This window comes from Zea mays, chromosome 9 (genome assembly GCF_902167145.1).
Source record: "Zea mays cultivar B73 chromosome 9, Zm-B73-REFERENCE-NAM-5.0, whole genome shotgun sequence".
Taxonomy (NCBI): Eukaryota; Viridiplantae; Streptophyta; class Magnoliopsida; order Poales; family Poaceae; genus Zea; species Zea mays.
This window is the reverse complement of record NC_050104.1, coordinates 45,033,150-45,058,425: the sequence shown is the minus strand read 5'-3', so window position 1 is coordinate 45,058,425 and position 25,276 is coordinate 45,033,150. Positions and strand designations below refer to the sequence as shown.

At 43.2% G+C, this 25,276-nt stretch overlaps 1 protein-coding gene across 1 annotated transcript; it reads right to left on the bottom strand.

Annotated features, from left to right (window-relative positions):
* Window positions 1-19,467: 19,467 nt before the first annotated feature.
* On the bottom strand, window positions 19,468-22,907 carry LOC103639914 (aspartyl protease family protein At5g10770). The gene is made up of 2 exons (XM_008662594.1): window positions 22,745-22,907; window positions 19,468-20,618 (listed from the first exon to the last, which is right to left on the bottom strand). The coding sequence occupies exons 1-2, from the start codon at window positions 22,905-22,907 to the stop codon at window positions 19,468-19,470; spliced, it is 1,314 nt and encodes a 437-aa protein (XP_008660816.1).
* Window positions 22,908-25,276: the final 2,369 nt, after the last annotated feature.

Genomic DNA, 25,276 nt, shown 5'->3' with positions numbered 1-25,276 from the left:
TGCAGGGGTGGCCCGTGCTGCAGGCCGAGGTGGCCTTCGCGCTGCATCAGTGCGATCTCCCGCTCGAGGTCTTGGGCCTTCTGCTCTTCGTCGCGTATCATTTGCCACACCTTGGCTAGTGCAGACACACGCTGGCGCTTGGCCTCCAGTATCTCTTTTTGCCTCTGGAGATTGTGGTTCTTGATGCGCAAGGCACGCAGCTGTAGCTGTTCTTCCGCTGAGACGCCAAGGACTTCGCCGTCCTCGGTGAGGTCCGCGCCCTCCAGTGGGGCGAAGCCTGGGGGAGGTTGCGGTTGTCCTTCAGGGCCGCAGGTGCGGAGAGCGTCATCTTCGTAGGTGCGGAGAACGTCGTCTTCAGTAGCCTCTTGGTGGGTGGAGTGGGTGAGGGCGAGGGCCTTGCCCTTTTTTGCGGCCAGCAGTGCTGCCTTCGCAGCCTCGTCAGCCTTCGAGCTAGCTTTCTTGGGTGCCATCGCGGGTGGTTTTTTCGTAGCCGAATGGTGGGCGCCAAATGTTGGAACTTGCTCTCTGGTGCAAGGGGATCCAACGGGGGTGTGTAGTGACGTAAACAGGGTTCTCGCACGAGATGGCAATAGCTCTGTTAATCTAGCCTCTCAAGGGCACTGTGCGGGGGTATTTATAGGTATCTGAGTGCCCAGCGTCCTCTGTTAAGGACGCATGTGCCCTCAGACACCTAGGTTATCCCCGGAATATTCCCATAAAGCGGGGTTACAAACCGTAATTACAGGGATGCCTTTACAAATTAGGCCCGTAATGCGCAGCGGCCACGCAGGGCCTGTTACACTGGGCCGGATCACACGTGGGCCTCCAAGCTGGACGAGGTCGCAAGATGAGACGACCTCGTCACAGGTCTTCGTCCGGTGACGTATGGGACGAAGGGTGAGTCTGCCCGTTGTCTTGTCTCCGTTGGTCCAGCGATTACGACGAAGGCATCGAGCGAAGGGTGGCGTCTTCGCCTTCGCCCCAACACTCTTGTCACCTAACTGTGTGTCTAAACATAGAAGATACCCATGCATTTCTAATCACTTGCTAAATAGTATTAAAAGAGAGAGAGAGACTCTTAATTTTTGAACAATTAGAAACTACAAACTCAATTACAAACCAATCTTGGTATAATTATTTTTCCTACAAATCTCGAGGACGAGATTCCTGTTAAGGGGGTAGGATTTGTGAAGCCCGAAATTGGTATAGAATAATAAAAAATAAATATATATATTTATAATAAGGTTTGAGATTTTGTTTTACCTTTAGAAGTTATTGGGACCTTTTCTTTTATAATCAATTAGTTATATTAAAATAGTTTGTGACACATATAATATATATTTGTTTATTTATTGTTTTAAAAGAAAATAAGTAATGAAAATTAAAATATACACTCCAAATGAGTATCCTATATATATATGTGTGGTTTGAGGCAAATAGATAACCAAATATTATAAATGAAATACAATTTCGCATTTCATGCTGGAATCTATTTTGTTTATGCATTTGAACTTGGGTGTGGAATTCAAAACCCAATTTAAATTTGAATAAATAGAAAATAGGAAATAGAAATGGAAATAGAAAAGGAAAATAAAAAGAAAAGAAGGGAGAATCTCCTGCGCTTGGGCCAAACTTCGCTTGTCTCAGCCCATTTCCGAATTCTATCCCGCGCAGCCCAAACTCCCATCTCCCCTATCAACCCATGTCTCGCTCGGGCGGCCCGCTTCGCAATTTTCTTCCGCGTAGCCCATCACTCTAACCTGGTCACTTCCTTGCGGGCCCCACCTTGTGGGTTTAGCACCAACCTTGCGGATGGACGCAACAGTATCGCGGCGAGCTCCTCTGCAGCAAACAGACTCCGTAACAAACTCAAGTGAATCTCGCGGTCTCCGCTATGACCTCTATGCGTGTGGGACCAGAGTACCTGAGCTCCTCCATGCTCGGAGTCTGTTGCGGGGATTGCAGCTCACGTGTTCGCCGAAATCTCTCAACAATAATATCTCCTTGGATCCGCCTGCTGGGAATTTGTGATATATAATCCCTGACCGCTTCCCTTACTCGATCCGCCCAAGCACCCACCACCGGGTGCTCCAGCGTTTGGAGACAGGGAGGCGCCGCGCCACTGTGCTTGGTGCCGGGCCACGAAGTCTCCATCACCGAGCTAGAGGTCGCCGCCGTTGGCACCGCCATTGGACTGGTGGCAGAACTATAGGAGGGCAAGCAATGCGGGGCGTAGTGAACGTCGCCGCATCCTCGCGAATTGGGGCATAGCCGGGCTTCGATGCCGTGACCGGATTGGCGCCACGGGGGCGCGCGTACCACTATGATTGGGCATCGTCGTGTCCGCCCCTGTCGTTGGGGACACCGTCTCATTCCCCATCGCTCGTGTGGTCATCGAGTTTCCGTCCAACCGTGTACTCCCCGCCGTTCCAAGCCTGGCATGCACATTGAGAACTCCGTGGCTGGATCAAGCTCTCCGGTATGGTCGCTGCCGCGGGGGGGCTGTGTTCTACCTCACTCTGAGTTCGAAGATGGAAGAAGGTACACATACCGTCCGTTTTGGAATGAGTGGATGAGATTAGATTGGTGGGTGTCGTTTCACATTTTGCACTTCGGCTGTCGGATCTCGATCGATTAGACCAGGGGCGATCTCAGTTATTTAGAATCCGAGCCATCCGACCTGGATCCTATGGTCATGGTCGAATACCGGCCTGGTGTGGGCTAGATTTAATCTGGGCCCTCTAGGTTGAATCCAACGACCAAGACTTCATGTCGGTTTGATCTAATCTGCACTAGAGTTTGATAATCCAACGACCTAGAGACCTTCGTACCCCTTCGGCCATCTAATTTTATAAAAGAGCCCTCACATTTTTAAAAAACCAACCCACCGTCCCTTATAGTTCTAAATGTATTACAGATGGGTCCTGTCTTTAACAGTTTAGCCCCTGTAGTTTATTTCAGGCATGAAAATTACTATAAAATGCACAAAAATTTGGAAATTCATATCTTACATATTTTAACTCCGATTTGACCCATTCAAGTTGCGATAACTTTGTAATAAAATTGCCTATGCAAGATTAGCCTTAATTGTATCGTATCATATACTTTTATAATTAGATACTTGTTTATCCTATGATTAGAAGATTTATCTTACTAACCAAAGTTACTATGTCTATAATTGGACTAAAATGAGTATTCTAATCAAGTTATAATTTGATCAAGATTAAGTTGGTTATTTCTTTAGGACTATCTTTCTCACAATTTATATTACTTAAAGTCGACCTAGAATCTAGTTTTCCTGTTTAATCACATAAGTCTTTAGAAAATCATACCTTTTTAACCGTAACTCTGATTTTAGTGATTCTCGAACCCACGATCTTGTAGCAACACGTAGATTATTATTATGCAGCTTATTCTTATGTTTGGTGTGATGTTAATTTTGTTATACCATGTTTGTTTGTATTGCTACGACTAGTAGTGAGGTCACGAGAATCTGAAGATCATCCTGGTACCTGGAATCTCAAGTCCCAGGCAAGTTGTGCCGTTGATCACTTCTTTTTACCCTGTCATGTTCTGATTAATCATAATGATCTGCATAGGTTAATTTTGATGGGGCCCAATAGGTTACCTTAGTTTGACTATCTTTATACTTTATTTACCACTGAATTTTTGAGTAGCACCTGCTATTGCTTCATGTGGTTATGGGTATGGAGATACATTTTATTCATGATTATACCTTTATTATCAGTTGTTATTTATTGTTCATGATAAGATTATTATGTTAATTGGAACATGGAGAACCACCCGGGAAAACAGTACTACCACAAGGGTGGAATGGGACGCCCTTGGCTGACTAATTAGGAAAGCTAGTGGAGGACTACCTTACCCGAAAGGGGCAAGGGCAGTAGGGGAGTGGTCAGTGTAGGGAGGTCCTCGTGTTGATTTTGCTGCGATGGCGGTCAGACGAGTGATTCCTGCATTGGAGCTTCCTATAAACTGTAGCGGGTTTTTCTGAAGCTAGTGGAACTTTGTAAAGGCCTCGTAGTGTTACCCTGCCTTGCCTCCTCGGTAGAGGTGTATGGGATTGGCCGTCTCTTCGCAGATGGGTAACATGACTTGTGGGTAAAGATGTGCAACCTCTGCAGAGTGTAAAACTGGTATACTAGCCGTGCTCACGGTCATGAGCAGCTCGGACACTCACATGATTAATTTATGGAATTAAATTCAATTTGTCAAATGCATTGCATCGCATGTGATGTTGTTATTTTGTTCTACTGCTTAATTGGGTTTGATATTTACTTATATTTAGTAACTGCTAATAAAATTTTGACCAACTTTAAAAGCAATGCTCAGCTTCAACCATCCACTTTGGTAAGCCTTAGACTACACGTGAGCTCCCACCTTTGGCGAGTTCGTGCTTATTATTCCCCACAACTTGTTGAACTATGAACATATGTGAGCTCACTCTTGCTGTCTCACACCCCCACAGGTCAATAACAGGTACCACTGGATGTGGCGCTTGGAGGATGTTGTGGCGTGTTCGTGAGAGGTCTAGGTCGTCGTCTCCCAGTCAACTTTTGGGTTGCTAGACCGTTGTCTCCTTATAATGTAATTATTTATGTATTTATTTTGTATATAACTCCTGTTATATAGTAAAGATGTGACATTCGATCCTGTGCCATGATTCATCATATGTATGAGACATGGTCCCAGCACACCTGGTGATTATGTTCGCGCCCGGGTCTTGGTGCCCCGAAACCCGGGTGTGACATAATGGCAGCCCCACCCCTCTCCCTTCTCCACACGCCTCTTTCTTCTCCAGCCTGCTCCCTCTCTCCCACGGGTGCACATGCCCTTCTCCCTCATGCGCACTCTCCCCCCTCCACCCTCCTCTCCCCTTTGCCTGCGCGCTGATCTTGGCATGGCCTACAGTTCAAAGCTCTGGTTGTAACGGAACCTCCCAAGGTATTAGGCCCACCTACAGTTGTCCTTGTCCTAAGGACCTCGGACAATCATGTAGATGAGCATAATCACTCGACAAGATCGGTCTTCTGTATCGTCATCATATCGCCCAAGAGCGCTTTACCCATCACGCAGACATTACACACATAATCGGAGTGAGAATAAGAGGAAGGGTTACAATAACATAATTTACATTCATAAAATATAGATAGAGTATTTATTACAATACCGGGTGTCAGAGTGCATAACATAATATTACATATCAGGTAGGTAAAACATCCTCCCACCAACAAGTTCACTGTTGGAGACTTGTTCTCAAATGCTATGAATTAAGAACAAGGCAACATAAAATGTTAAATATCAAAGCCCTTCGTCCTTCGAAGCATTAGTTCCCTTCGGATATAATGAATTTCGGACGAAGGTTATGAAGGTCACACCTTCATAATCATAATAAAAGGTGAGAGAGATTTATACACAAAACACGGAAAATAACATGATTACTTTAAACATTATTATTAATTCCTTTTATTATATTACTTGTATAAACAACGGCAAATTACAAATGTACCTTCGGCTTGAAGGAAAGTAAGGGTACAAGCGTGATGCTAAAGCGAATGCCCAGTCAGCGTGAACAGTACGGGAGTACTGTTCATCTATTTATAGGCACGGGACGCAGCCCGTGTAAAATTACATTAATGCCCTTTACATTTATCAATAACTCTATAGTAATTATTCGAGGTCTAATTTGGCTTTTCATCTTTAAGACGGTTCCATTTTTCTGCTGTCATGCCGAAGCTTTTCTGCATATAGCTTCGTGATCGTCTCATCCTTCGTCATGATCGCCTTCCATTCCAGTCAAGCTTCGTCTTGACCATGCTCTTGTATACCCGTAACATGATTCCGAAGATGCCTGCTCGCATACTTGGAAAACATTGTCAAATCATGTTTTTCAGGACCTTCGGAAGCCGAAGGCCCCCAACAGTAGCCCCTCGCAATATTAATTTGCTGGAATGATAAATTCATATTGCGACATGGACGAGGGCCTTAAGCCGAAGGTCCGAAAAAACACCTTCTCTTTGCTAGAATAGCAACAGTCTTTGACAAGCGGGACCCTCCAGTTTTCAACGCACTAGGTGTATAAATAAGAGCTCATCACGAGTTTATTTGGCACGCTCTCTTGCCAACTGCTTTTACTCACCCAACTTTTAGCCTGCGCGCAACAACACTTGCTTGGCTTTTTAGATTTTTAAGCTTCGGTTTCGAGAGCACCTTCTCAGCATTTGCAAGGATGTCTGAAGATAAAAAAGTCGTTGGTGACTCGAAGCTAAGTCTTTCTGAGGAAATGCATCTGGGCTTTCTTCAATCAATGTCAAAGACTAATACAGAGAAGATTACTAAGGAAATTTTGGAGGGTTTATCTGAAGATACCGGTGACAGTGACAGTTATGATGTGGATAGTGGTGGTGAAGACTCCGAAGATCGACCTTGGCGACCAAGCCATGCGGTTTTTGGTAAATCAAGTATTAAAGAAAATCATCTTGTCAATATGAGGGGCCGGTATTTTCGGGACTTGTCCGTTGTGAGGGCTGATAAAGGAGAGAAGACTTGTCCGACTCCTGAGGAAAATGAAGTCGTGGTATTCCGAAGCTTCTTGAAAGCTGGACTACGATTTCCCTTAAGCAGCTTTGTTGTGGAAATACTGAAGATATTTGAAATCTACCTTCACCAACTTACCCCCGAAGCAATCATAAGGATGAGCATCTTTGTGTGGGCCATGCGAAGCCAAGGTTTGGAACCTAATGCGAAAAGTTTCTGCAACATACATGAGTTATTGTACGAGACAAAACTCTGGGGTAAAGAACAGTATCACAACAATTTTGGCTGCTACAGCTTCGGCTCCCGGTCTAGGTCAAGCTACCCCATGCCAACCTTTCGAAAGAGGTGGCCCGGCGACTGGATGACAGAATGGTTTTACGTGAAGAATGACTTGAAATCACGGGAAGATATTAAAAGTATCATTATGTGTCCCATCTGGCAACGCTTCGGCCTGCGGAGGCCGAAGGTGGAAATGAATGAAGCAGCCGAAGAATGCTAGAGAGCCTTCGGTGTTGTTTGTTCTTTTAATGGGACAAGGGATTTGGTCCAAGAACACATTGCCTTCAGAGTATGGCCACTTGTGGAAAAATGGGAAATGTCGAAGGAGACCATTAAAGAAACTGACGAAGGTGGACTAGTCAGGCTGAAATACACATTTAAATACGGAGATAAATTCGTTGAGCCAGATGATGACTGGTTGAAAAGTATTGAGGCCATCAGTGATGAATTACTTGGTGTATACTCAAAGGCCGAAGATACTGCATTATCAGCGGCCTTCGGAGGCTGAAAAAGGAAAAGGCTCAACCGAGTATTTGATGCAATTGGGTTTGTCTACCCCGACTACCATTATCCAGCACGGGGTGAAAAAAGAAAGAATACATCCTCTGCGAAGGAAACTGCTTCAGCCGCTCCTAGCGAGCCGGCGCCGAAGAGGAGAAGGGTAAAAGTTCTCACACACCGGCCACGTTATATTGAACCGGCCATAGTGCCTGCATTTTGTTGGTGGGACTCCTTCGGCCACTGAAGCTAAAGAGACAGCTCCCCTGCCAAATATTGAAGTGCTGGCCAAAGTGCCAGTGACTGAAAAAATAGAAGAAACGAGGGCTGAAGAAGTAAAGACAACAAAAGTCTTGAGTCCTTCGGCAAAAACTGAGGCAACAAAAAGCCATAAGGGTCCAGCAGTGACCCCTAAAAGAAAAAGGATGGTTAATGTGCTAGATGTTTTAGAGACAATTAAATCTTCAAGCACAACTCCAAAGAAAATTGCTAAAACTTCTGGAGTGCACACTGAAACCTTTGACGCCGAAGCTTCAAAGCCACAGTCTGAAACTGAAGCCGGGCCTTCAGAGCCCGCCAAGGTGAAATCCTTGGAAGCCGAAAAAACAGAAATAGCAGAACAAATTTTGAGTGAAGAAACTGGCACTGCTGCCCCCGAAGAATCTTCCAAAATACGTGATTATATTGTACGACATGCTTCGGGGAAGAGATTATCTGAAGAAGAGATTTTTGAAGCTAATCACTATGCCCGAGAACTGAAGTATCTGAAGGGGGCCTTAGTGTTCAATGGCACAGACGAAAATGACTTCTTATACTGTCTCCAAGACAACAAAGAATTATCTGTCTGCCGGGAGATGGCTAGAAGTATGGGGTTTCCGAAGCTTGAAGCTTGACTCTGCGCTATGACGAAGGACGATCTTGCGGATAGCCTTGCATATAATAGTCTGAAGGTGTGAGAATTGTATATTTGGAAATTTATAATTTTTGAATCATTCTTTTATTCTTATACTAATTCTTTTTCATATAGGGTTTAATACTGAGCAACGCTTTGAGAGCGCAAAAGAATGCCGAAGACGAGAGCTACAATATTGCTTTCAACAACCTTCGAACAGAGGTTATTAAGCTGAGGAACGAAGCTTTGGAAAAAGATAAAATTCTACTTACATTGGTGGATAAAATAAAGGAAGACGAAGCTACCTCTAAGGCTCAAGCTGAAGCCCAAAAACGCGAAATTGAAGATCTTCGGAAACAGCTAGCCAGAGCTAAAGAAGAACGCATACTTGAAGAGACAAAACGAGAACTTAGTGATCAATGGGCAAATCATTTGGAAATAAATGTTAAAGAGCTTCGTGCATCCAAGAAAAGGTGCTATGACAAATCCATAGAATGTGCTAAGAAAATAAAATCCAGCTTCGCCAGCGTTGGCACATTCTCTAGCGAAGAAAATTTCACAAGGGGTAATCCAGAAGGCCCGATTGAATGGATCAGTCACGAAGCTGAGGCCTTCGAGGAAATCTTGAATAGCCGCGGAGACATTTGTGCTTTTTCGGGCGCCAGGGGGATTGTTACTGTTTTGGAAAGAAAAGGCTGTGAGCATGTGAAATCTTTAGCGCAATCCAAAACTGCCTTGTCTTTCGAAGATATAAAAGACCCATCGGCCGAAGCAAGCCTGGTCGGTGGGAATATTTTCACCGACATCTGGGACAATGGTGGCCGAGAAATGGCCCAAGAAATCATTCAAAAAAGCAAAAAAGGCATCCATCTTTGGCGGAAGTCATTGTCAGCTCGAATATACTCGTCCATCTTCTAGAGCAGCTTCTCCAAAGTTTGTGGTGGCTTCCTGGCAAAGTATTGCGCTGAAGGTCCCGGCCGAAGTCCCTTAATCATGGCCTCAATGACAATTTCATTGGGCACTGTTGGCGCCTATGCCCTCAGACATAGAAACCTTCGGACATACGCCTGAAGGTATTCTTCGTGGTCCTGGGTACACTGGAATAAAGCTTGAGCGGTAACTGGCTTCTTCTGAAACCCTTGGAAGCTGATTATCAACATATCCTTCAGCTTCTGCCATGAGGTGATTGTCCTTGGCCGAAGAGAGGAGTACCAGGTCTGAGCGACACTCTTGATGGCCATGACAAAAGACTTTGCCATGACTGTAGTATTGCCACCATACGAAGATATGGTTGCTTCATAGCTCATCAAGAATTGCTTCGGGTCTGAATGACCGTCGTACATGGGGAGCTGGGGTGGCTTGTAAGACTGGGGCCATGGTGTAGCCTGCAATTCTGTTGATAGAGGAGAAGCATCATCAAAAGCAAAATTTCCATGATGGAAATCTTCATACCAGTCGTCCTCATTGTAGAAGCCCTCCTGATGAAGCTCTCTGCGTGGAGGCCTTCGGTTCTGGTCATCTTGAGCAAGATGACGAACCTCTTCCGAAGCTTCATCTATCTGCCTCTGAAGGTCAGCTAGACGAGCCATCTTCTCCTTCTTTTGTTGCACCTGTTGATGGAGCATCTCCAGGTTTTGGATTTCCTGGTCCAAGTTGTCCTCCGGAGGCGTTGGACTGGTGGCCTTCCTCTTCTGGATTCGGGCCTCCCTAAGAGAAAGGACGTCCTGATTGGGGTCCAGCGGCTGCAGAGTGGCAGCCCCTGTCGCTGAAGCATTTTTAGGCGGCATGACGAAGGTGATGCTTGCCGAAGATGTTCAAAGCTCAAGAAATGGAAGTGAGTTCACCGGAGGTGGGCGCCAATGTTGGAGACTTGTTCTCAAATGCTATGAATTAAGAACAAGGCAACATAAAATGTTAAATATCAAAGCCCTTCGTCCTTCGAAGCATTATTTCCCTTCGGATATAATGAATTTCGGACGAAGGTTATGAAGGTCACACCTTCATAATCATAATAAAAGATGAGAGAGATTTATACACAAAACACGGAAAATAACATGATTACTTTAAACATTATTATTAATTCCTTTTATTATATTACTTGTATAAACAACGACAAATTACAAATGTACCTTCGGCTTGAAGGAAAGTAAGGGTACAAGCGTGATGCTAAAGCGAATGCCCAGTCAGCGTGAACAGTACGGGAGTACTGTTCATCTATTTATAGGCACGGGACGCAGCCCGTGTAAAATTACATTAATGCCCTTTACATTTATCAATAACTCTATAGTAATTCTTCGAGGTCTAATTTGGCTTTTCATCTTTAAGTCGGTTCCCTTTTTCTGCTGTCATGCCGAAGCTTTTCTGCATATAGCTTCGTGATCGTCTCATCCTTCGTCATGATCGCCTTCCATTCCAGTCAAGCTTCGTCTTGACCATGCTCTTGTATACCCGTAACCTGGTTCCGAAGATGCCTGCTCGCATACTTGGAAAACATTGTCAAATCATGTTTTTGAGGACCTTCGGAAGCCGAAGGCCCCCAACATTCACTGATTTGCCTCAACCCTTGGCGCCACCTTCGAGCATAAACAGCAAAACTCGGCTGTTTCATCACCTACAACATGGGTTCGAAAACCCTAAGTACGGAGTGTACTTTCGCAAGTCTTACCCGACAAAGCAAAAAGACTTCTCAAGGATATGCCGGCTTATGGGATTCAAGATAAAGCTGATCAAGAATCAAAGACTCTGTTTGCATAAATGCTTACTAACGGTGGATCCCAAAAAATCCAGTTTTATTATCAGGTTAAGTTATTACATGTATCTAGAGTTCTTTCTATCCTAGTTTAGGCACTTAGCCTGTACTAGCCATCTTTTATCACCCCTTCGGTTCACTGGATTGCTACGTGTAAGTTAGTGACCAAGTCTTCATGTCCGAGAAGTAACGGCGATCCGAATCGATTAATACCCAGCTGGGGATCTCCAACCACACGACATATGTAGCACTTTACCCTTGCATATGTCAACTCGCCATCGGGTTTCTCAAGACCAGAATGGGTTCACGCCAACCGAGAGCACAGATACACCACCATCCAGCCTCTTGCCACGGAGGGTACACGCTACTCTCGCCATCTCTCCACTCCCATTGCATGGTGGCCTTTCTCGTATTGGTCCGACCGAGGCAAAGCTTACCCATGACGAGGCATGTGGCCAGTTAAAAGGTCCTCGGTCAGCAGGCCCACATCGACACGGTCCTTAATTGACTTAGACGAAGACACTACACCGAGAGTTGCTTCTCGTGCAAGTCATCCGCCCGGTCTCGTCTTTATCATTTACAACCCAAAGTTTGGTACCTAACAGAGGTACATCTTTTTAGATGTTGAACCCATCACGGCCATGATGGATTCACCATCAAGTCTTTTCTTTGAAAAATTCCCATCCCATATGAAGCATCACCTTTTTGTTTAAAACGAAACATTTTGTTTTCTAAAGCAAAGCTAAGCATTAGAAAACTTTAAGTAAAACAGGTATCAAAGAATGGTAAATAGTTCCAAGGAAGGAAATGCAACAATTGTTTTAGCACATAACTCCTATCACCTAATGCATCATTTCAAGTGATAAAGAGTTTAAAACAACAAGGAAAGGGTTAAATGCACCGGGGATTGCCTTGTGTTGTAGGAGGCTCAGGGTCTGTCCCACAAATGTCAAAATAGAAGCTGTTCTCGGTAGGTGGAATTTTAGCTTGTTCTTCTTCGACTACCACTTCTTCTTTGTTTTCTATACATAACAATACATATACATGAATGCCTATGTGATGCTATGAATATGCAGTTATAATAGAAACACACTAAGTTGTATCTTGAATACAACTTTCCTTCACGATACACCTGAGTCACTAGGGTTTCCTAAGTTAGTATTCTATTAGGGTTAGGTAAATTTTACCTTAGGGAGCTAGTGTCTTAGGTTTGGGACCAAACAATGTCCAAAGCATACCAAACATTACCCAAGGGTTTTAATCATCAAACCAAGCTTATCCAAGAAGTTTTATTATTTTTGGGACTACCAAATTAATTCTAAAATTCTAAAAGGCTAGGTTTTGGCATCTTTAAATGCTAAATAATTCCAGGTTTGAATTAAAAATCTTGGAACATTTTTTATTAAATAGATAAATTTAGGAGTCTAGCAAAAATGGTCCTATAATTTTACCATTTTTTCTAGAATTTTCTACAATTTTCCAAGTCTGGTAGTAAAAAGAAAAGGAGAAAGGAGGAACAGTACTGGGCTGAATCCAACCCGAACCACCCCACGATCAGGCAAACGCGCCTGCGCTGGCCAAATTGCACAGAGGACCCCGCTATTCGAAAAATCATTAAAGAATCCTTGATCACTATTCCTCTATGTCTCTGACATGTGCACCGAGGCCCTTTTTCTTTCTCATCTTCGCAAGCCTGGGTCCCCCACGATGGACGACGGCGTGCACGCTCCGGCGAACTTGTACCAGCCGCAACACCTAACAATCCATGCCCTAAGTCGGTCTACGCCAAATTCCACCCCTGGCGATCCACTGGAAATCCCTAGTTTAACCTGAACGCAGTTCTAGAGCTCAGTCCATGCACAACCGCGGAGCTAGCGACTTTCCCGACATGTTCCCAACGACACAGTGCAGTAACATACAAATTAGGGGCGCGGTAAGCTTTAGCAACATACCAGGACTCAAGAATGATATCTAGGAAGATGGGTGGAGGGACATGACAGTGGGTCGACGGAGGGGGTCCTCACGGCGGCGCGGAGAATGGATTTGGGAAAAATTCCAAATTAGGGTGCTACAGTAACTATTCGGAGGTGAGGAGTGGTTCACTGAGTTTGTAATGAGTAGGCGGAATAGGGGGTGCTTCCAATTTATAGACTCCGACCAAGCTATCACGAATTTTGGATTGAGATCAAGGTTACCGCGGCCAGGATATTTTACGGTGGCCAACTCACCGTGGCGCGCGGGAGGGAATTGGTCCAGGGATGATAACCGGTCGCTTTCCATGACCCTTACGGCACGGAGTAGAGATCATTGCGTGTCATGGTCAGAGAAATGGTGTGCTCCGGTGATGCCAACGTGACTGACCGCGGCGGGACACGATGGCCGGTCCAGCCAGTGACTGGGTTTACCCCTCCCGGATATTTTCACCTTGACTCGGTGTTATCTATCACTCCTGCGGCACGAATCTCCCAGGCGAGCGTGAATTGCGGCAGAAGATGACCGGCGTCAGGCTCACGGCACTGGAGATCTTTCCCGCCACTGTACCATGGCTATCTTCGTCAGTCCCTCTGTCCGAGCAACTTGCAGGGCCTTGTTCTTCAATTTTTGTGTGGCAACTCACTCACCCGCCTGTATCAAAGTTGGTGTCCAATGTAACAACTACAACTTTGCTACAAATATCCTGCGCAAACATCCACTAAATCCCCCGCAAGTCGATCGCAAAGTTCATCCGATTTCACTGTTGGTCAAAATTCAGGCCAACATTAAACCCAATTATCTCCCATTTTCATACAACATCAGTGCTTAGTCTCTTAATCAAAATTGTACCCCTAACATAGCTCTATAAGTATGATGTATTGACATAGGGCAAAACCTTCATGGATTAAGAAATACAAGGCCCCAAACTTGACCTAGTTACACTGATTTTTCACAGTTACCACATAGATGCCCTTAAGGCTTTTTGCAATTAAGTCCAACTTGTTCCACATTACTTGAAAATCCTCCAATGTAAAAGATGTTTGGTTTTTGATACCCTACCACTTTGATATATACACTTTAGTCCAAAAGTGTATAGAAATTGAAATCACCATATAGGGCACAAATTAGGGTTTTGGGGTACTTTAGGGTTTTTGTGCCACTTAAATCCATCACACTTAATATCTTGTGAACATTTCTCATAACTTTTGAGGTATTACTCATTTTGGCCTCACATTCACCCGTATACCCCAATCCCAGGGTTAAGTATCCTATTCTAGGGTTAAGAACACTTCAAATCACCACATCACAACTTGTGTTGAAGTTTTAGCCTAGTGAATGCATTCTAGGTGTAACAAACATAATGACATGTCAATGCATATGATGTCATGCTCAAGTTTTAGTTCTAGTAACACCAGGGATGTTACACTGGTGCTCGCGCTCAAGGTGCTCGGGAAAATGCCCCAATGACTATCTCTTATGTGCTCAAGTTACAATTTTGGTGTCGCCTTATAAAAATCATATCTCAAGTTTGGGAGCTCCAAAAATAGTGAAACTTGTTTTGTTAGCTTCCTTGAAGTGTTCTACATATTAGATCTATGATATGGCATGTTTTAGTGGAAGTTTTCTACTGTAGAAATTCATATTGAAATGTGGTTTCAAAATCAAATTAACTTGCTTCTCTCTATATTTCTAGTTTTAGGTGTCCAGACAGAATGAGACTTGTTTGGTTAGTTATATGGTGTCATACTCTAGCTAATAAAAATATAAAACCCATATGTTGTATACTGTTTTCTTGGAAAAAAGATGATTGTTTTGCTTGTTTTTTTGGATCTATAGCTCTATTGCTCCAAATGGCTTGAATGTTTTAAAGTATACTCTAGTTATGATGACTGGTGTCTGGTAAAAAGTTCATGATTTACAGTGCATGTATCATTGAGTTAGTGATTTAACTTGTTTGATTCATATTAAGTAGTTTTATATGGTTTATAAATAATATATGGATGTAAAAATGGAAAATGGTGTTCCAATGTCTTTACATGATGTTGTAGTGGCCTAATAAACCTTAATATGTTCATGTGTTTCGAGAAAATAATTAGTTTAGATTTAACTTCCTCTCACATGCTTTATTGAATTAATAATTTGTTCTTTTTGTAGAAATTAATATATAAAACCTAGACATGTAAAATTTGTATAGTAGTCATGATTTTTTATCACCTATCTCTAGTAAAAACATGGAATCCAAATGAGATGTTTACTACACCACCCAAAAATAACATTTATAGGCTAAATGTGTATAAGTGATGAAGGATTAGGAATGAGTGAAATCATGCATGCTTCTTGGAATGCTTGAGTGTGTAAGTTAGAGGTTTTATGGTTATGTAATGATAGTCTAGAGCTAAATGTTTGTGGTGCTTCATCATAATCTTGCTTGGTAGTAAAGTTAAGTCTTGTTGCCCCTGAGCTGAAATTGTTGCATGTATGTTCTCTGTTGTGGTGATGATTTATTGAAGCAAGTTATCTTTTTATGTAGTGTTCTATAAAAAAGATGTATTAAAATTCATAATGTAGCATGTCCTAAAATTTCAATAGTATAGGCTAAATGGTTTAGGAGTTATGCTTGTAGCAAGTTTACCGTCAGGTTTTGCTTGTTTTCTATGCAGACCTTAATGATTGCATTGTTTTAGAATAACTTATTATTGATATTAAAATAGTTGTATTAGTTTTTCTAAGATCTATAAAAAGTCTAGAACCACATTTATTTGATACATAGAACTCTATTTATGGCTATTTTAAGTTGCACATTCAAAACTATTAAAACCTGAACAACAATGCTTCTTACTAACATTTGAACTGGTTATTTACCAAATCATCTTATGGTAACCATATGAAAGTTGTATATAACTTCTTTCTCTTTCTTGTGTTAAAATTTCGTGACCATAGGCTGGATAGTTTGGGAGTTATGAATTTTACAAGATGACAGTTGTGTTCTGTTTACTCTCTGGACAAATTTTGATATTTGTGTTGTTTGGATTGATTAATCTTGGAATCACTTCTTGGTGATTATAAACATTGTGTGGTACTTTTTTTGAGCATTCCAAAATGTATAAATCAATGTTTTTGGTGGTCTAGAGGTCAAGTTATAGATGTTTGATGTGTGGAGCCTGAATCTGTCCTAATCTAGACTGCAAAGCCTTTCTATTGTCCTTTACCCTTGATGCATATTGAATCACTCTGGGATGTTTATAAAGGTTTTTTCGAAAATTTTGTTAGATTTCTAGAAAGTCTAGGATCACCTATTTTAGATGCCTAAATCTCTAGTTATGAATTTTTGAAGTAAGAAGTCTGAATCTGTAAAATCTGGACTGAGCTGGCGTTTCAGCACCAATCAACCTTGCTAATTGTCTAATCATGTTGTGAGTATAATACCAAAGTTGTAGAGCACTTCTAAACCTTTCCATAAAGTACATATTCAGTATTTTTGGATGAATGTCTTTTGGGTTATGATTAAAACAAGTGACTGCTATGTTGTTGTCCGTAAATCTGCAAGTGCTCATTTGAATGTTGGATTCACCCTTATTAGCTAAAAAGGTTTAGCTAGCGCTTAATTAATATAGACTTGCAAGGACTAAAGTTAACAAGTGTGCCATGATTAATGTGCTTTCTCTCTATAGTTGGTTGTGGACAGGAATTCCAGTCATTGATGCCTATGTCCTATTTAAACTTGTTTTTGTCTTGGTTGCTCTTGTTTGATCAATAAGAGAACTAATGAAAGATTAGAGCAACCGTGATAGATGCTTGTGCTTGTGATGTTGTGTTTGCGTTGTTTAAGTATAGGAAGTGTTTGTCGTCTTCCAGTGGTATTGATTTCGTGTGCCCGATGACGTGAAGACAGCTAGCGCTAGTGTGTGGTTGTTCATGTTGTCTCGCTATTTAGTGTTTCGTTCACTACTGTGTGGCTTCAGAGTGTCTTGTGCTATTTTCCGTCATATTCATACATATGTGTCATGCATCTCATTTAGGACTGGGAGATGATGATTGTGCGAGATAAAGGATGTGGAGTGGAGCCGACCACAAGATGAAGTCGGTGGACAAACCCAAAGATGGATAGACAAAACAAGCACCAAGATAGGAGGTGCTCGCCAAGCGAGTGCCCTCTAGCAAACACTAACTAGTGTTGTATTTCAGGAAAGCCCCGGTTTATTCATAATCTATTATATGCTATTTTACTGTAATGTTGTTTGTAGGCTTGTATTGTACACTAAGTGTAGGAGTTATGTGAAACCCTAGCTGCATGAACTCAGGTGCCATTTTGAGATGAATACTAGTATGCTAGGAAGAGTAGCTGTTATGCTAATTTAGGATCTCGGTAGAAGTCGTGTGATTTTTCTAATACTCGTACGAGGTCAGGAATTGGTTGTATCCATTTTTGATAACGGGATTATGATTATCTATGGACACAGATCCCTAGGCGATGTCCTGTACACAGAAGGAATTGGAATAAGGATTAACGTGTGGATACTTGTGTCAAGCATTTCAAAGTACTAAACATATGCTGAAAAATATGGTAAATCGGTAAGCCTAGTACCTGATTGAACCTGCCCACGGACTTTACCCCTCGCCTGCCTTGAGATGTGGTCCTCCCATTCTGAATATGGTGGGTACAAGGGAAGTCACTGCATGCGCAGCAGCCGGGACAGTGGGGCATTGTATGCCAAGGCAGTGAGTCCTGATCCGTTGATAGGGAATCAACGGGTACGGTTGATGTGTGTAGGTACGGTGCCCTACATGTCGTATGTTTAGGTTTACCTAGCAAGGTTAAAACTCGACTCGAATCGTCTACTTCTCACACTTCATGAGACTGAACCAATCACACTTTTACCACTAAACTATACCGATATACATGTAGCGGGTATAGTTTAGTGGTGAAAGTTTATTCGGATTTAAGTGTGGCATCGCCTCTAAGGTGGGACTTAGGAACTTAAGCTGGAATAACCTGAGCGGTTCTGCCACGTAAATATATCTTGGGTAAACTAAATTGAGAACTAAACATGAAAAGGGTGAGAGGAGAGACAATATCTAACCATGATATGCAACCTCATTTGAGAAAATAGATACAAAAACCTATCTACTCTTCTCTCTAACATGTGGTGAAACCCTAGATCCAAAATGTGGCTAAAATTGAGCAAGAATGAACAAAAATTGGTAAGAGAAATATCAACCAACCTTTTCTAGCAACTAATAAACAAAAACTCTTAATTACCAAATGTATCTTCCTCTCTCTCTATCCATACAAACACATGCACTATTCATTAAACAACTAAATATATCTTGGATAAGCTAAATTGAGAACATGAAAAGGGAGAGAGGAGAGATAATATCTAACCATGATAAGCAACCTCATTTGAGGAAATAGAGAAAAAAAACTAGCTATTCTTCTCTCTAACACATGGTAAAAATCTAGATCCAAAATGTAGTTAAAATTGAGCAAGAATGAACAAAAATTGACAAGAGAAACATAAACCAACCTTTCCTAGTAACTAAGAGAAAAAATCTTAATTACCAAACCTATTTTCCTCTCTCTCTATACAAACACATGCACCATTCATTAAACATCTAAATATATCTTGGATAAACTAATTTGAAAACTAAACATAAAAAGGGAGAGAGGAGAGACAATATCCAACCATCATAAGCAACCTCATTTGAGGAAATAGGGACAAAAACCTAGATACTCTTCTCTCTAACACATGGTGAAACCCTAGATCCAAAAGGTGGCTAAAATTGAGCAAGAATAAAGAAAAATTGGCAAGAGAAACATAAACCAACCTTTCTTAGCAATCTTTTTCCAAAAAAAATAAAGATTAAAACCTATATCCTTGTATTTTATGAAATCTGGATTTCTAAAATCGCCTACAATAGAAGGTGACTGTGAGCAACAGTACTTATCGGGGAGGCAGAATGGGGTTTTTATACTACAACCGTCACAAGCGGTTGGAGTAAGGAACCACCAGTGGAAATATTTCCGCATACGGTTTGTTTAAGTGAACCGAATGTGATGGTCTAGTTTTCACTCACGATTCTCTTACACCAACCGCTAGTGGAAATAGAGGCGGTTAGTGAAAACTAGACCATCACAAGCAGTTCACTTAAGCAAACAACCAGTGGAAAAGAAATGGACAATTTCCATTATCGATTTAGTTAAGAGAATCGTCGGTGAAAATGTGTCTTCACTGACGGTTCTTAAATCGGGCCCATTGGTTTACTGACGTGCGCTAGTGTAAATTTATGCGCACCAAAGGTATAGAGTTGTTTTCTGAATATAACCACTGCAAAACACTCATAAAAAACATACTAAAATAAATATTATTATATTTTTATGCTATACCTTTTGATGTCATAAGATTCTCTCTGTAATTTTAAATGATGTACTTTTACTCTTTAAAAGGTAAAATATAATTTGTAATCCTATCGAAATGACCTTGTCTTCACTCAACATTATTTATCATCCAGGATATAATCAGCAACTGCCCGACACAAATCCGATCTTCTCCGCGGCAACGTCGTAGATCATCTCGGTGTTCCGCTGCTGCGTGTTGCCGACGATGGTGAACGGCATCGTGGAAGGTCTCGGCACGAAGGCGAGGCAGCCGGTGGCGGGCGCCGTGTCGTCAGGGAATATCAGGACCCCGAAGGGGCTGAGGTCGAACGAGGAGCCGTCGCTGAACTTGAAAGACACCAACGGCATGAAGATGGCGTTCTGGCCCGCGAAGTCGTAGCACGTGTCGAAGGGGTCGTACGCCGGCGCCGGCTTGTACTGCGTCATGGTGAACTTGAACCTGTCGCGGAGCGCAGTGTACGCCTCCGGCGGGAGGTAGGTGAGGACGGTGCCGGAGTCGAGGAGCGTGCCGTCGCGTGTGAACAGTATTGGTGGCACGGGCAGGACGAAGCCGCCGACGACGATGGAGACGAGATCCACGAAGTAGAAGGACGGGTAGTCTTGCTTCTGTATCATCGCCGTGTAGCGCACGCCGTCGGAGCCGGAGGCCGGAGTGGTGGTGCCGATGGTGAGGTATCCATGCGAGGTGTTGTACGACGGCAGGCAGTACGAGAAGGCGGCGCCGAACGACGCGGCGGCTTGCGAGGACAGCGACAGCTGGCCGCGTCCGAGGCCGATCAGCCCATCGACGTCGCCGAAGTCGCCGAGATTTGTCTCGCCGCATCCGAAGGCGAACCCGGGGAGCGCCCGCGCGGAGGTGAGCGACAGCGTCTCGTGGGACAGGACCCCGGCGGTGGACGAGCCGTCGCCGTACTGGACCTTGTAGAGGCAGGTGCCGTTGCTGCTGCACTTCCCGCCGGCGGCCGCGCACTGCGGGTGGCCGCAGGGGACGGCGGAGTAGGTGGCGGACTTGGTCGGGTCGAAGATAGGGTCGTGCTGCTTGTAGCAGTGCCCGGAGCACGGTAGGCACTGGATCCATGAGACGTCGCTGCCGGTGTCGAACATCAGCGTGTACGTCTGGGCCGGCGTGCCGAAGCCGACGGTGACGACGAACTCCAGAGTGCCGAGGGACGTCCCGGTGCTGTCCGGGATCGTCACGGCTGGCGCCTCGGCTGGCGGTATTGTTGGAGGATATGAAATCGGAATTCCTCGAGGGCGGTGGGGCGACGGTGCTGGACCATAGGTCCATAGGTAATCCAGGGGAAGGGGTCTGCCGTTGCAGGTGCGGCTGATGAGCCGAGGGACCTCTGGAGGAGGGTGCTCAGCCGGTTCATGTCGTGGTTGAGGACGTGGCGCTCAAATGACCCGGCAGCGCCGCAGCATTTCGGTGGAAGCCCGCAGCTTGCAGGGACTGTCAGCTTGTTACCGGAAGAAGTCACTGTGCGTCAATGGCATGAAGTCAGGTACTCCGTACATGTCAAGCATTAATATTATCGATCCGGTTTTTTTTTTTTGACAACAAATATTTAATAGTAAGGTCCAACACGGGTCAGACCGCGTAGTGAACCCGGCCGTCAGTACCAACCGAGACGATCGCAGCATCAGCTAGCTCGGCCGGCCGGTACGGTGGGTTCAGGTGGTACCGCCTGTGTAGGAGCCAGCGCGATCGATACCAACTGTTAAGTACTTTAGAGCCGTTGGTAAAATCAACTGGACGTGGTCGGTCCACTATCTGATTGGCTTATTCAATTTTAAGCTTTTGATTTTGAAAAATCAAATAAAAAACTAAACTCACACGTAACACGCTATAAATAGATGAGTCCTTTCCTTCTTTCACCCACATTCACCTTCCCTTCTTTCACTCATATTCATCCACATTCACATAGTTCCATCTTCAATTAGATATGAGTTCAAAGTGGCGCCCTAAATACAAAACTTTCGCCTCGAATCAATTTTTATTGCACCACATGGGTTAATCTTGTTGTAGACAGTATAAGAACACGATGTGGTACAATAGAAATCAGTTCTTGAATAGGTCATCGAACTAAATAAGAACTTTACCCTTTTATTGTTTTCTAAAATTCAATAAACTTTATTTAATCTATGCATTATTATTTTTGGAACTAGCTACGTATTATTTGTAATATTTTTTTCATTTTGCTTATGTTACTTGAATTAATATTGTGTTTCGTTGTGCATCGAGTCTATAAGATAAAAGGTTGATATAGCGTTAATATGGTTGTAGACTGACAGTATAAATTGTGCACTAGAAAATTCTGGTAGATAAAACCTGAGGATGATAGATACATACAGTCAATAGTGATGTGTTGGTGCATCGGAACCGGCCTAAGCTGCCACTGCACCAGCCAAAACTAAAGAAAAAACAACTTACTGGATTTCACCAATCCTCTTTTTATTATCTCTACTATAAAACATCATTTTCATGTGTCGTGCAACACGTAGGTATATTCATCTCCTCCGCTTCTCACATAATAGTGGACCGTTACCGTACAGATGGACCGTGAGAAATCACACAAGTCCAACATGATAGAAAGCCACACATAGCGCAACATTCCACGTAGTACCACCCCGCTACCCGAAGAAAGACGAGCGACTAAACGAACTATAGAAAAGGGACCAGACTCCTTTACAAATCATACACCTTTTGGTCTTCTAGATAAGATAAAGTCTAATATTTGTTCTTATTATTTTAATATCTAGCATGTAATAAACCATATGTTCACTTAGATATTAGATTTATATTTTATGGAAGTTTTTTATGGGGAGGACCACCACACTGATTTACAGAACCTCGTGTATCGCTTAGTTGTTGTACTACTGGTATAGACTAGTCCACCCTAATAACGTATATCATCAAACTGATTGTACGTCGTCGCAACGTGGAAATAACCTGAATGTGTTTTCTCGAACTAGTTTTTAGGACAATGAGTATTATTGGTTTCCTTTTTCAAAAATTTGTTGCACACACTGGGCTGAGAATTGGTTTTTCGGACCTGAGTATTCCTTTATTTTTTTTAAAAAAACATCTGCCAGTTTCAGTGCATTATCGAGGTTCGTAACTTTCTATTACCATTTACTAGTAAGCTGCTACTGCATTCCATCGATCAGTCAAAACTTTAGAAAAAAACAATTTACTTGAGCTGTTTTTTTTCCTCGCCAATCCTTTTTTTTATTATAAGAATATGTGGATATGGAATCTATTTTCTCAAACTAGTGGAGATGCTCTTATTTTCTGCGTAACTTATGATTCTGCGTAACTTAGAGAAACTGCGATCGTCGCTGGAGTACGTACGTAGTTTCAGGTGCATGCATGGTTCGATCTCTTGGCCGGCCGTACCTGACTTGTTCCAGGGAGGGCAGTCGACGTGAGCCTTCTTGGAGCTGCCCCCGAGCAGTTCGTCCATGCTGACGGAGAGGTATCGCCGCTTCGCCGCTGCGCAGGCGCCGCCGCAGAGAAGGCAGAGCACGAGCAGTCGCGCCGCCAGCAGCGGCGAGGCCATTGCGTGCATCTCGCTCTGTGTACGTGTGCAGCATGCAGTGTGACGGGGGGACTCGTGATGTGGGTCACTAAATAGCTGTGCCGTGTGGAGCATTGTACTATACTTTGGAGCGGCCGAACGGGCAGATCAACTTTGGCTGCGGAAACTAGGATAGTAAGAAAAACCACGATGCAATCGATGCAAGGTTGGACCGGGCGGATGCAAGGAAGTTGGCGCCGTTGATGGACGGAAGGTATAATACAAAATGCACTCGGTCGCTCTAATACTAAAATAAACCGATTTCTCCGTCGTTCGTTCTCGAGTATTTGCAGACAGAGGAAATCTCTAATACAAACCGTTTGGTTGCATGGACGAGCGAGGACGGCTGTAGCCGCGGATCCTTAAAGCCAGCGCAGTATGTTTGGTTGGATGATCGTTGCATACATGTGGTTTTGATGCAAAATCATCCATCGAGCTAGGTTCCGTCCGTGCGGTCACCAAGAGCATCGCTGCTTATGCAGACCGAAAGCATGTTGGTTGCTCTCCAGACACGCAGTCCAAAACACTTTTTATCTTTGTTTTTTTTAAATATTTTAGTTTAAATAGCTAATTACTCAACGGACTTTACATATATATATTCTCTGTATTTTTACACACAAAATTAGAACACACTTGCTATATAAAATTTAATGATTTTATTTATTATTTATCCGATCTTGTTTAACGCAGGCAACCAAACAATATTTACATTACTACCGGAATCGCAGGCTTTGCCGAGTGTTGCATTCTTTGCCGAGTGCCTTTTGTCGGGCACTTGGCAAAGAAAGCTTTGCCGAGTGCCGCACTCGGCAAAGATAGGCTCTCGGCAAAGAGACCCTTTACCGAGTGCTGAACACTCGGCACAGGGGGCTCTCGGCAAAGACAAGCTTGCCGAGTGTCAAACACTCAGCAAAGGGGGCTCTCGGCAAAGGGCCGTCAGCGACCGTCCCAAAGCTGACGGCCGTTAGTCTTTGCCGAGAGCCAACTGCTGGCACTCGGCAAAGAGGCTTCTTTGCCGAGTGCCACATATTGGGCACTCGACAAAATGCTCTTTGCCGAGTGTCTTCTATAGACACTCGGCAAAGTATATTAGTATTTTTTTGATTTTGTCTCCCAAACTTTTTGTGGTATGTTCCTACACTATGTAGATCTACATGTACCATTTTGGGACAATTATAACAGTGTTTTCTATAGCTAGTACATTTAGTTTGTTTATTTAAATTTCTTCGGAAAATTCAGATTTGAACTGCAGGTCACTCGAAACTTGGAAAACCGTGCATGCAAAAATGATATCCATGCTACTTAGCACAAGTTACGACCGATTTCAGGAGCGGACCGAAAACTTCGAGCACCATGCTCACTCAACATGACCGTAAACTTGCCATGCATGTGTTTAAAAATTGTATAAAACAGAAACAAAGTCAGAAAATCATGAAACTTGTCCACGTGTCATGATATCATATGTAGAGGCTGTGATAAAAATTTGAAAAAGTTTCGAGAAAGCTGTAATGCACTATGTGTACAAACCTAAGAGATCCACATTGAAACTCTATGATTTCATGTGTGGTTCTCTTAGGTTTCTACACATAATGTCTCACACCTTTCTCCAAACATTCTAATTTTTTTATCACAGACTCTACATATGATATCATGACACGTGGACAAGTTTCATGATTTTCTGACTTTGTTTGTGTTTTATAAAAATTTTAAACATGTGGATGGCAAGTTTAGGACCATGTTTAGTGAGCATGTTGCTCAAAGTTTCCGATCCGCTCCTGAAATCGGTTGTAACCTATGCTAAGTAACATGAATATCATTTTTGTATGCACAGTTTTCTAAGTTTCGAGTGACCTGCATTTCAAATCTAAATTTTCCGAAAAAATTCAAATAAACGAACTAAATCTACTAGCTATTGAAAACACATTTATAATTGTCCCAAAATGGTATATGTAGGTCTACATAGTGTAGGAACATACCACAAAAAGTTTGGTAAACAAAATAAAAAAAATAAAAATATATTTTGCCGAGTGTCCAAGCCTAGGCACTCGGCAAAGAATGCTTTGCCGAGCGGCTCCCGTGCGACAGTCGGCATAGGTTTTTTAAAAACCCTAAGTCTAGTCTTTGCCGAGTGCCACCAGACAGGCACTCGGCAAAGAAGCCTTTGCCGAGTGCTAGATCGCAGGCACTCGACAAAGTATATTTGTTAATTTTAAAAAAATCTTTGCCGAGTGCCAGATCGCGGGCACTCGGCAAAGACATCAATTATACAGACCGACAGCCTCTTCTTCTCCTTCCTTCACCTTTCACTCTTATTTTCACACTCGCCGCCGTCCTTCCCACGCGCCGTCGCC

What these genes read in the sequence shown, in the direction of transcription:
- LOC103639914 (XM_008662594.1), bottom strand. Translation starts at nt 22,907, where the DNA reads ATGGCCTCGCCGCTGCTGGCGGCGCGACTGCTCGTGCTCTGCCTTCTC. An exon ending in CCCTCCCTGGAACAAGTCAG is followed by an intron (nt 20,619 to 22,744) that starts GTACGGCCGGCC and finishes CCTATGGTCCAG; the next exon opens with CACCGTCGCCCCACCGCCCT.